Source organism: Hippoglossus stenolepis, chromosome 4, assembly GCF_022539355.2.
Source record: "Hippoglossus stenolepis isolate QCI-W04-F060 chromosome 4, HSTE1.2, whole genome shotgun sequence".
Lineage (NCBI taxonomy): Eukaryota > Metazoa > Chordata > Actinopteri > Pleuronectiformes > Pleuronectidae > Hippoglossus > Hippoglossus stenolepis.
In genome coordinates, this window is record NC_061486.1 from 19,903,146 (window position 1) to 19,916,927 (window position 13,782).

The following is a 13,782-nucleotide window of genomic DNA, read 5'->3' on the forward strand; positions in this document are numbered from 1 at the left end:
TGTGTGAGAGACAGTGAATCTCAATGAAAGAAAAATGAAAGTGAATCAACAAAAAATAACTGTTTACTTTTCATTGAGGAAACCAATAAGCAAGGGGAGAAATAAAAGAGATAGGATCGGATTTATTAACACATACAGAAAATCTATTTGCAGCGATAGAAATGTGTGTGTGTGTGTGTGTGTGTGTGTGTGTGTGTGTGTGTGTGTGTGTGTCCCAGCTGATCAGGTCAAGGTTACTCGTGCAGACAAAGCTTAATTAAAGCAGAGCAGGAAGAATAAACCCAGTGGCATCTTGCCCAGATTTCAGTAATCACACCTCAATACACCTTCTTTATGCTCTGATGCACACACAAATACATACACACAAACACACACACACACACATACACAATCAAGATGGCAAAGATACAGATGCACAGCCACACAAACCCCCTCTTAGAAATGGCTCTCAGAGGCTTATTTCCTGTGCTGCGAATCAGAGTTGATCCGAGTGGTCAGGAGCAAAATTGTCACTTATTATTCATCAGCCAGCCCCATCAGAGCAGATAAAGAAAAAAAAAACATTCATCATCCACACACTCCTGTGGGAGTCCAGGTCTGTCTATCTCTATGGTTGTCATGCAAAAGGACTAGAAGGTCCAATAGATAACTCTTGGCTGCAAAAAAAAGAAAATAAACAAGAGACAGAAAAGAGAAAAAAGAAAAATACTATTAATGGGAATTGTGCGGAAAGCTGGCATAGAGGGGCTGGAATACAGAAAACAGTATGAATGAGAAAACCAATATTGAAAGGAGCAAAAAAAAGCCCATCGAGTCTGAACAAAAACAGATGTCCAAGGCTCCAATGCTCAGGCTTACTAACAACAAAATGACACAACAGTGGTGTACTATGCTCAAAGATGGTAAGTAATGCTAACAATCACTAATATATTTTTTCTAAAGCTTCCACTTCATAATAATTTTTTTACTTTTTTTGTATCATTACTTTACATTACATTACATAACATATGATTTAGCTGACGCTTTTATCCATAGCAACTTACAATAAGTGCATTCAACCATGAGGGTACAAACCCAGAGCAGAAATAATCATGTAAGTGCAATTTGCTTCAAAAAAGCAAAACCACAAGTGCTACGTGTAAGTGTCATATATAAGAGCAACTCAACGTAATAATTTATTATAATTAAAAAAAAATCAAATATGAACACCAGAGTTGACATTATCATCTTCTTAACCAAGTTAAAATAATAAAATACAAAATTATACTAACTATTATTATGAATTATATTTACTACTAACTATAATAATACTACTATTATACTATTCTTACATATATTCTACTTTCTAAAATAATACATATTGAAATAAGAAATCAATCTCAAAAATATTAAATATCACAATTAATATTTTTAAATTTAGAGTGACACACACTCTCATGCACGAATGCATGCACGCACACACACACGCTAGTAGTAATTTTAGAGGTAATTTTTCTCTTCTTGCCCTTTTCAATAGTAACAATAGGAAGAGCGATAAAACAAGGAGAATTATGACTGTGAAGCTGAAATCTTAAAAAAATGACAGACAAGTGAAAAAAAACAAATCAATAAACTGTGGAGCATAACTTACATTTCTGTAATTATTTCAAATAGTCTCAATGTTTAGTTGCTGTCCTTCTTAACTGTGGATATCAAGGGTCAGCTTTGATCGTGTTCCCCCAGGCTGTGGTGACCTTACCTAGGCAGTGTGGTTCCTTGCCACTCCAGTAGGGGGTGCTCGCATTGCGGCAGGTCAGCACACTGGGGCCTTGCAGCTGGTAACCAGTCAGGCAGGAGAAGAAAGCCTCCCCTCCAGAATGGAGACTGCTCACTGATACATCTCCGTAAAGAGGCCGCTGGGGGAAGACACAGCTCAACACGAAGACTGCAAGAGACACAGAGAGAAACAGAGCAATGAAAGAGTCAGAAAGGAACGAGACTAACAACAGAAGACAGACATTGACAAAAAGAGAGACACACCCAAAGAAGAGAGATAGTTCAGCAAGAGGTGATGCTGGTTTTTAGAAGCCGAAAGGAACCAGGGAAGTTAGTTAAAGCTTGTGATTCCTGTCACACCAAAACAACTTCCTGCCAAACTCCATAAAAAAAAAACACATTAGCTCCAGTAATGAAATGCTCTTAATCACCACAAATGGGCAAAACCATAACCTGATTTCTCTATTTAGCACATTTACCAATCCGAATTTTGATGGCTTCGGCAGCCAGAGAACATTACTCAAGCAATTTTAAAATGATTCACCCAAATCACTTCTGTGAAAATGAAAAGGGTAAAAGCTGCATTTTGCGAAGCGGGGCCTTTGTCCTTCATCAGTGTTTGTTCTACCTCCGAATTTTCGGGCTATTGCATATCAAAGAGAGGAATCAAGGAGATTGAGATGAGAACTGAATACTGGTCAAGTCTCGCAGAATATCCAAAGAAACAGACAAGAATCTAATGAAACAGAATAAACCCTGTACTATAACGCCTCACATGGTAAAGTCAGTATAATGCACTTCATCAGTATAACAACAGAGCGAAGTCATATTCACCACTCTGCTGCTCTCACTCTCCATTTTTAACAAACCAAGTGTTTTCATTCACTAATTAATTTAAATCTTTCTACTTTGTCATTTCTTTTTCATTAGACGTGCAGGCTGCTCTTAGTGCCTCTCTACATTTTCACATTAGATCATTTTCTCTTACACACACCCCACACTTAGCTTAAAATGTATTTCAGTCAGGACCACTTTAGTCAAAGGAAACTTTATTTGCCATTGCATAATTTTACATTTGGTGGTATAGCTCTGTTCTGGGGCCTCCCTGCCCTTCCATGTTCATACGTGGAAAGCCCAGGATGGAGAGAACGCAGCTCTCCATCCCTCAGTGTGCCTACATGGAAAGCTTAAGGCAGGGATAGCAGCAGCAAGACCTCAAAGAGTATATGAAACACATTGTAAAAAGCGTGAGAAACAGACAATCACAGTTCACACTTGGCAGATCTATTGTAAATTACCAGTGAAAGTAAAGTGCTTTAGCAGTCGGTGGGTGCGGGGCAGTTTCCCTTTAGTCTGTGGACCAAGTCCAACATGTTTTCCTCCAAGTCCTCAGATAAACTAGAAGTGTGGTCGGCAACTGGGTCAAACCTCAGGTCAAAATCGCCTCCAGATCATTTGGTCTTTTTATTTCACCACATCAGACACAGACGGACTGACCTGTGATGGATGCTTATCTCCGTCATGTCGACAACATTCATCGAATCACTTCCTGTTTTGCAGTTTGTGTTTAAAGTAAAAGCACAGCCTTTGGTTTGCTGCTGCAATGCTCTATAGCGAGCTGAATTATAGAGCTTTCATTATGAAAAGTTTTGACCTTGGGTCTGAAGATTGTGTCGTTAGTGTAACAGGTATCTGAAATAACCAACATGCAATATTTTGGAAAAATAACACCAGTTAAGAAGATCATTCAAACATATGTATAATCCAAACACTTGAACATTAATAAAGCAAATTCAGTATTTTTTTTTGAAAAACATGGACTATAAAGTCTTCATTGGAGATAAACCAGGTAGGAACAAAACATTTTCTATCCTCTCTCTGCACCAGAGGCTGTTTCTAAAAAGCTCGACAGCACAACATCCAGCAATCAAACAATAAAAAAGTATATTGTAGAACTGTTTGTGGAGGACTTTGTAATGTCACTTGTTATTACTGAGCACAGAGAGAAATAATAGTGAAAAGGACACTTCTCGTGTGAAACAACCAGGACTGGTCCAACTTTGGCCGGATATGTACAGTATGAGATCCCTTGACTAAAAGCAGGAACATGATTGATAAAAAAAAAGCAGCAGACTGGCACTGTGGAAATGTGTGAATGGAGACAACGAGTTACCATGAGATATTTTCCATGAGACTTTCTCCGGAGGCTGCCTTTCACAATTGCAAAATGGAGTAGGAGATTCTCAGACCATTCACAAGAGCACAGAAATCTCTGGAGCTTTCAGGTGAGGGGAGGTGCAGCCGGGACATCATGTGTCTTTGTTAAAATCACATTGTCACTGGCGTTGGCCTTCATCACAAAAAGCTCTCTTGACATTGTATGGCACCGTTTTTTATTCTGATATATTTGTTTTGTTTTCGTTTTTGTTTTTGTTTTTTGCATCTGTTGCATGTTAGAAGTGTCATCAACACTTTTGTGTTTATATATCCAGCCTCTCCACAGAATGTCTGTAGATCTCTGGAGCTCAGTGCTTGTATGAGAGCAGCTCAGAGTTGAGCTTACATTTACAATATAAACAGAAACAGGTCAGACTACAGGGAGGTTTTGACTGAAATATGAACAAGATATACTTGTATATATTAAAATAAAACTGGTAAAATTTGAAATATGGGCTTGTCTTTGATAAATTTCAGTACATGTGATTGCTAAATATAGACCGGGAAGGGGGAAGGGACATTCCATATTTAGCATCCATAGCACATCATTTGCATTTCAGAGTGTGCTCACCAGGTGAGATTCTTTAAACAGGGTTACTGCACTGAATGATTTCTAAGACTGGAATTAAAGCAGTAGTAGTAGCAGAGTAGTTTGTAAGTGTCTGTCCCTGTCAAATTATCCTGTGTGTGTCAATAATTTAACATTTTATTAAGTCGTCTGCTTTGACAGAGGTAAACAAAACAACAAACATCCAGTGGAAAGTACACAACAACAACACCATCCCAGTGACATTTGGTGTAGCAGTGTCCCCCTGAGACTATCACCTGCTGGATCTGTACACACTTGTACAAAGGCCTGTTACGCCACTGACAATCTGTGAGGAACACATCCATGCTGGCTCTCAGGTGGCCAGTTAACTAACTGGCTTTTTTTTATTGCAGATGATTTGTCTTACCTCAGCCTCCTGGTGCAGGGCCAAACAAAGTAATAATATATTTCTGCTAAAGTCTCTGATCCATCTCAGTGTAATTGTCCTCGTTTTATTGTTAGCCCTTGGATGGCTTGGCAGTTGGGCTACTATCGATTCTGTCTGCTGGGGACAACTCTGTGCCTCAGGATAGGAAATATGTAGGGAGATTAAAAAGGCCAATAAATGACAACCTATGACCTCCCCTGCTTCCAACGCTGTGTTAGTGCTGAGGGATGGTGCTGGTGCTGCGGTGTCTCCCTGAAACAGTGATAAGAAGAGCAGTGTTGGTCTTTATAGTATTTCTCATTAGGAGCATCATACCAGGCTAGTGCTGCCGTAGCAGCAGCAGCAGCTGCTGGAGCTGTGTCCTATCACTCCCTGAGCTAGTCATTACCATGGTCCGCTGTAGCTATTAATATCCAAGCCAACCAAAAACTGTGAAACTCACAGGCTCACTGGAGACTAGAAAAGAGATAAAAGAGCCATCATGGTAGCATTGTGGTATCATAACACTGGTGCTTTGCAGAGAGCTTTCACAGAGACAAATTGCCTCGAAGCGGGAAAATGTCTGCTATATGCTACATCACTTTGTCTTGTCTTCTGAGACCTAAAGGCCATTTATCACGTTTTGGTTTTAATGGAAGGTTATTGATAAGCACTGCGTTTATTTCTTCTTCCATACTGAAAGGCACACATTGACCTGCAGCTGGAGTCCAGTAGATCACTGGGATTGTTTGTGTCATGAGGAGAGAAAGACGAGCAGCAAAACATAGATGATGAAGAGGAAGAGAGCAAATAAAAATTAAATGTAAACATATCTTTAATAAAGTAATGCTACTTGTCTGTCAGAACAAAAGTTGGACCTAAGGTTTAACAACAGGATGCTGGTACTGTGTTCTCTGAATATTTCCTGGTTCCTGAGCTTGCCCCTCTCATTCCGTCAACTCACCTTTACCTATTTATACCAAAATTAGTGGGTATACAAGAGTTTTTGAAATGCAGGTAAACCCGCCAAAAAAGGAGAAGTTGACTTCTTTCCCATTACCAGAATGGAGTTTGCCTTTTTGTTTTTTTAAGAGTGAGTTATGTTCAAAACCCTGCAGCAGTCAGCAACTAGAGTGCCAAATACAGAAGAGGAAGAAATTGTTTCTGTCGCTGCCCATTGGAGCAGGAGCCGTGAAAATATTATATATGACAAAAATATTGAAGACATAATCCAGATGTTAGTAGTTGTTAATGGGTTTTTGACTAAAAGGAAAGAGGCTCTGCACTATAGTGTGAAAAATAGGCGACTTTACAGATGCCTGCCCATCCAACTTGAACATAAACATTAATTGCCATATTTTTTAAGAAAGAAAGAAAACTATTTTTTTATTTCAAATTTGCAGATGGTTTACCAAAATAACGACTTTTTGGAAATGTGCACTGATATTTTTGGAGATATGACATTCCCCCCTTCTGACTTGAGACCAGCGCTCTTCACCAGCAGCTCCTGAGATGACCGGCCGCTCAGTGTGTGCCAATACATTATAGACTGGATAGCAGATGTATCTTTTACTACACTGTCAGTTAGATTTCCCCCCCTCCTCTATTTATGGAGCGCTGTGTAAAGATTTCTATGTCATGGGAAATCATGAGAATCCAGCTGGGATGTTGAGGCCAGACTTCCCAGGACGGGGAAAACATTTGTGTTCATGCTAACATCGGCATCCCAGCTGGGCACAGTATTTTATTTTTAGGAAATATAATCAATCGACAGTTAGTGCAGCAAAATAAACACTTTTACTACAAATTAAGCTGAATTTATTGTGGACTTCACTTTCTCTGTTCACTGTTTATGTATATATTTGTTTTTATTCAAAATTGGTAACAGTGTACATATAAGAACCCCAAAACCACAGACACTGCTTATGTTAAACTGTCCAATAAATATTTATATTACTTATAATGCATTCACACTCAGGAATTATAACATCTACTAAAACATTACAAACACTAGAACGGAACCTGCTTTACATTTCAGAACCAGACCATAAGCTGCTGACATGACCGTTGGTCTCAAACAGCGCTCTCTATCTGGACATTAGGCTCATTGTGGATAAGGCTGAACAAAGATAACACCCTGTGTGATATACCATATATTTTTTTTACTTTTGGAGTCTCAGGGGTAAACAGTGTTGCTGCCAAATCCAATACAATTATAAAATGCCTCCATACTGCTCCTGTGCTGTCATCCAAGTGTCTGCAAGCCCCGACATTCATATTTGACTCGAACTGTGTCATTTACATTATATTTTTAGCCTAAATGTCCTCTGATATCCTCCTCATAGCCGTGTTCACGTTTGCACGCACCCACCGGAAACACACACACGCTGCACACAAGCTCTTGCCCAAGGGCACATGCAGGGTGCGCATTAGCATCACTACCATGCGCTAGCATCACTACGCCGTTTAAAGTTGAATTTGAGTGTCGGGGCTTGCGGACACTTGGATGAAACCACAGGAGCAGTATGGAGGCATGTTATGTTTTGTTCTGTTGTTTTTTCAGTTTGAAGAAGTGGTCACCATTTACTTCAATTGTATTGGATTAGGCTGCAACGCTGTTTACCCCTGAGATTCCAAAAGTGTTTTGTGGACTCAAACTCTTCACCCACTCCTCCATCGGCATAGTGTTGAGTAGATAATGAGTGAATTTGAATTTTTCGGCAAACTATCCCTTTAAGTATATAGAACAATGTCTGTAACAGTAAGTTATGTATGTCGACTTTTAAATTAAAAAATTCTATTGCTGCCCTTACTGTAAACTCTTAGCTGTTATTATCAGTACTTGTACTTAAGTAGGATGTATTACTGTTTCCTCTGCTGCTGCTGAGCTGCTAAACGAACACAAGCCCCAGACCGGCCATAAGTGGCTCTCTACAGCTGCTCTGAGGAAATGTTGGCCTCCACCACATCTAATCAGGCCTCATGGCTGCAGTGTAGATCACAGGGGAAGAGCAATAATTTGAGCTGTTTAATGGTTCCCTGTAGCTGACGGATGTAAATTGAATTTATTTATTTTGCGCTCACATTGTGATATGGCTTTCATGTGGAATGGCTGTGCGAGGATCAAACTTCATCTCTAATCTCATTTTGTTGCACAGAGCATTTATTTCTGCTGACCATTGGCCTCGCATTACTGCGAGGAGCTGAAAAAGCCTGCAGAGATTAATGCATCTCGCCGTTCTGTTTCTGCACTTCGCTGCCGTGCAGCTGTGACAGAGTTTGTGGGCAAAAGTCCCCAGGCTATTTTCTGAGGGTGTCATGCTTCATTTCTGGCACATATGCTACGATTGTCTGAAAGGGTCAGTTAGGCATTACTATATATGGCTACTAAACTTAATATATACGGTGCATAGACATAAGAAACATTCCACAAATTCCTCCACCCAAAGGCATATACTCAAGGCTATAACCTGAGTTTCGGGGTTTTCAGTAAATCCAGCTTGAAACACCGAAATGAGATTCATAGACGATTCTTCTCAATGGGGATGGTTTGATTCAGACTCAAGAGATGATGATTCTCAATTCAGTTACTATAATAACAGCACTGAGTCAATGTTCTTTCTCTGCATGCATTCAAGAAGAAATCAACACACACAAACATTTGCTTTACATAAGACCTACTACACATACACTCCTGTCTAGCTCATAATGCACAAGAAACTATTGTATCTCCTTATATGTACACAGATCTATAGCATAGATAGTATCCAGTCTGCATTGTGAATTATTTGATAGAAAGGCCAGACCATGAATGTCTTTGAAGGCGATGTCCGTATATTTTGAAAAACAAATCCCCTGGCCAATTAGAGCCCTACAATTAAACATCAGAAGTAGCATATGATACCGTAACTTTCAACTAATGAGCAAACTTAAACACACAATGACAGAGTAGCTAGGAGCAGGAGACAATACCTTATAAGGAGGTGGACATGATAGGGTTGGTATTTCTGGAAAGGTGAACAAGAGCAGGCTAAATGCAACTGATACATCCCAGCCCCTCCCATCGGCCCTCTCGTCAAAGTTGCACATCCAAAACAAATGAAAACTGCCTGACAACGACTTTTTCGCTCGTTAACTTCTGGTTATTATCTCTGCTTCAGCAGTGTATGTCTCTCAGGCTTGTGGGAGCACATGCGCAGTGGGAGCACAGACAGGGTGTACGTCTGCATGCAGGTTAGTTAGAGACAGACAGGTATGCCAGCCAATTCTCTCATTCGTTCTAAATCTGGAATTACTTTAAAGCTGCTTTCAGACATGCATAATAATAAGAACCCTGCATAATCTCCTGAAATTATCCCGAGCACACAAATATCAATGCAAATATCATCATATAGAAAGCAATTATCCGAGTCATATGCAGTGGACATTCTCCAGAGTTTCTCCTGCCAGCTCCCTTGTAAAAACTCCAGATAATGTCATAGTGAGCCCAAGTGAGAAAACAGCAGGAGATTCTCCAGAGGATTCACGGTAAGAGAGTGTGTTGATAACAATTCTAAAATGTGACGGACGCAAAAGTAAAAAAAACAAACAAAATGAATAGAAATATCTCAGGATACAAAACAGGAGCCATACAAGTAGAAGACACTGACAAAGATGTCAACTTGGAAAGACGACGTGATTAGAGAGCTTTCGGTGATAAGGACCAACGCCTTGGTCGATATGTTGTGAGCAAACATAACATATCGACGTTTGGACGTTTTCCAGAGTTCATGTCTGAAAACAGCTTAACAGTGGATGATGGTGCAAGATTTACATGAACTGTGACCAGTGATTTGTTGGTGTAGTTGCACATTTTTTAATAAGTGAATCTTAAACCTCAGTTAACTACGTCTGTTTATATTTTTTAGGTATAATCTGTGAACACAGCCTTATTTTGTTACACTTGCCTAAAGTATTCACACAGCCAGGCGACAGAGAGCAACATGAACTCACATTACTCTGGAGTTGTGCTTATGTCCAGCTGATGAATTCAAGTTCAATATTCACCTGCTTTTTATGGCCTCCACCAACCCCGGAGAAAAAATGTCCGGCTCTTCAGCTGCTAATTGCAACACTGTGTTCGCCAGCTGGTCTCTAACTGCGTGTGTTTGGTGCTGGGCTGTACAGTGGGCAGGAGTGTGTTAGAGCTTGTTGGCTGAAACCAGATGCCTGGAGAGAGTGGTGAGAATACAGGGCAGGGGTCCTATTTGTGTGAAATTAAACTAGTGGCTATGAATTGAGAACTCTTGACTATGTCTTGTGAATTTAGGCTTAAGTGTGACAGGAAGTAGAACCTTTTTGTTAGACTTGCCAGTATTTGATAATTGTGGGATAAAATATATATTTGATGCATATATGTATATATGCATATATGTGCATAGCATATAATACATACTGCCGTAATCATTGACCCCATAAAGCAAATGTTTGGTTCATTCAACATTTAGTCAAACATTTAGTCAAATCTAAACTTAGAATTTGACCTTGTGATCAAAAACACATCCCGGAAGAGGATGAAAACAATGTCTGGACCATAAAAATCACAGTCTGGCTAGTGAGAATCTTTGAAGTAAGTTAGCAGCTCTTTAGTATGAGTATGCCACTTTCTTTTTTAATAACGAACTAGTTTTGACTGCCGAGTAAAATCTTTCCATATTTACAGTAGAATGATTTCGCTGCTCCAATATAAGATATCAAAATAATCTTATTAGTAATGACATAGCAACTAGATGTATTCAAGGAGGAGTTGACATTAGATCAGAGGTGGTTTTAAAAAAAGATGATGCTCCACTTGTGTTCTGTTTTAACTGTATTCCAGACAATTTCTGCTTTGTCCTAATTTCGCTGAGATCTACTGGGAGGGAGTCTTGACAGAGAGAACAGAAGAGAAAAACAAACAGAAAGTTGGAGAAGACCGACAATAGCTGCCCTGAGGAGAATCCACTGGGGCTGCAACCCCTCCTCTCTCTACCCTCAAAAGGCCATCAACTATGATAAATAGCCAGCAGGAAAGAGAGGATGAAGGCACAGAAACACCCACGTGGAGATCATACATAAAGCAGAGGACCACAGATGAGCTGATAGAAAAAAAGAACGAGGGAAGAAACAAATTGCTGGCAGACTGTGGTCCAATCTACTGTATGTTGCAGCGAAAACACAGCTCTCCTCTATTCGCCTCGCTCCCTGGGAGTCAATGAGCCAAGGAGGGGACTTCTAACATACTGTGCAACCCCCACACCCACCCTCTGCCCCGGCAATCCATTTTATTTATGCTTTATTGCAGCAGCATCTCAGCTCAGCGGGGGCCTGTAGCTGAGAGACATGGACATGTTGTTATAGCAGAATCACCCTGCCGTTTGTTTTTCAATTAGCCAAACGTGGCATGGAACATCGGACCTCCCGCCCCGAGGTAAATCACCCAGTAGCAGCTAGCACTGTCCTCTGAAGGCCAGGTGCTCTATAGGCCAGTGAAAGGACATATGGAGCTTGTAATGACAGGGACGGGAAGACTCTCTTGAAGTGAACCAGCGGTAGCTGATGCCACATCTTTGCTGCAGCGCAACATACACAATCCCCACAAGGGCAGTGACTTTAATTGCTGTATATTGTTTCTCTTTGGGGCCTGCGAGTATAAGAATAGCAATGTCAGTATTTCTGTCAGTCCAGCAAGACTTTTCTACAACAACCAGCCAGATTTCCATTGGAGCTTGAATGTGTACTCCTTTCATTCACTAGTTAATATTAAGAGCTTCTTTCTCCTATTAAGTCTAGATTTTTCCCCTTGAAACTCAACATCCTTTGCCCTTTAAACCAGTAGAAGGCTGTTAATGTGAAATGCAAGTACATGATATGATGACTTAATAGCTTGACAGTGATAGAAAAGAAGGATTAATGGAAATTGTATATCTGTTAAAAAGTCAGAGGGGCAGAGCGGGTGAGGATGATTGTCATGATATGGTCGGTTCGATCAAAACACACATAGCTGTCAAGAAAAGTTGATGCAGAATGTTAAGCTTTCCAAGAGAAATTGTTGTTTTTCTTTTTAAGTGAAAGTCGAGCCAGTGTTTGTAGTTTGCGAGGATGAGCTTGCATTGATGAAAAATGCTAAACTGGATGAGCTACAAGGACAAATGCTTTTGTAGTATGGTGTCCACCAAGAAGCTTTCAGAAGACACATTTTGACAGAGACAATGTTGGGCAGACATGCTTTGTGGTGAAGTTAATAACTAAGAAGCTGAAACCTCATTCAGAAGGAGAATTTGTTAAAGAGTCTTATTGCTGCTGTGGAGCTGCTAGAAGTAAAAAGGTTCCAAAGTGTTTTCCAGTTCATCTCTCTGGTCTGCAATGAAATAACGGACATAACAAATGCAGCCCAATTAGCTATTATTGTATGTGGTATCACTGCAGACTTTAGTATGAGAAAGAATTAGTGTCTTTACAAGTTCTATTGGCTAAAACCATTGACTGTATGTAAAGATGAGTTCCTCCCACTATCCAGAAACAAAGGCAAAATATCCTGGATAAAAATGCGGCCATCTTGCAAATTGGGAGTCAGTCTGTGCAGTAACAATTGGGGAATAGAGTCATGGCAGCTAGGTCTTGTCAAAACACAAACTCAACCAATCATGAGTCATTCTCAGCTGTCAATCAAGACATTTGACCCCATTTTTATAAAATCGAATTACTAATTAAAATCAAACACTAGGACAGATATCAGACGGATATTAACTACCTGAACTACCTTTTTGTTTGGTCAGTTGAACCATCCACTAACATGGCTAAAACCACCTGGGCGTAGCATCATCATCATCATCACTACCATCTGGCATCAGACACCTCACCAAAGAGAAGCAACTCACATTATAGAGGTGAGTGTGATATAGAATTTGGACGTTGAGTTGAGTTGACTTACAAAAGTAAAGCATCATATTCTAGGGTTGGTTGTGGCAGCACAGTGAAGCTGGGGTTTGCACTTTTGCCTCACAGCTAAACGTTCTGGGTTCACTTTTCTGTGTGGGGTTTGCACCTTTTCCCCGAGTTTATTCTGGGTATTCCAGCTTCCTCCCACATTTCAAAGACAAGTAGCGTTGGTTAATATGAGTCTCGAAATTGTCCGTAGTGAATGTGGACGTGTATGGTTTATCTCTGTGTCAGTGCTGTGATGGACTGGTGACCTCTCCGGGTTGGAGCCGACCTCTTGCCCAATGTCAGCTGTGATTAGCTTCAGGCCCCCTCTGGAATTAATGGGTAGGCTGGTTGTATTTTAGCATTTTCCTACATATGTGGAAAAATGCGGGATGTGGTAAATGAAATGAAATGAAATGAAATGAAAGTTTGCATAAACGGCTACTGAAACTACTTTAAACATGCTGATTGAGAGGAAATTGGGTCTTTGAGAGAGAGGGCAGCCAGAAAGAGAGAGAATAGACAATTTTGGACTCTCTTCTTATCAACATTTCAATGACTTCATTACAATGAGCACCACTTCAACACAGCAGGATAGGGAACACTGCAGCAAATTAAAGAGTCACTTTACACCAGAACACCAGAGAACACAAAGACTAATGTTTTTCACATCGTTTTTTGTGACCCTTCTGCTTGAATGTGTGATGTCGGGTGTTTGGTGCTGAGCATGTCGTGGGTTTAGAGGTTTTTGCTCAAAAAGAACAGCTGCCTGCTGTGGCACAAAATGAGAACAGTGAGGTGAGTGAAGTTGCTAAAGCCCAATAAAGCTGAGCGAAGATTCAGGTGATCATTTTCTGTTGTTTCATCACTTTCACATTGTTATTTAATAAAATCTTATTACAAAAATATT

General features: G+C 40.2%; 1 protein-coding gene across 3 annotated transcripts in view; it reads right to left on the reverse strand.

Moving 5' to 3' along the window:
* sez6b (seizure related 6 homolog b) overlaps nt 1–13,782 on the reverse strand; it is a 190,948-nt gene that overhangs the window by 42,022 nt on the left and 135,144 nt on the right. For 2 of the 3 annotated variants that reach the window (XM_035155213.2, XM_035155212.2), the window contains one exon: nt 1,739–1,924. The exons of the other annotated variant lie outside the window; for it this stretch is intronic. In XM_035155213.2, coding sequence (XP_035011104.1) covers nt 1,739–1,924 — 186 coding nt within the window. The remainder of the gene's footprint in view (nt 1–1,738; nt 1,925–13,782) is intronic. 3 annotated transcript variants of the gene reach the window in all.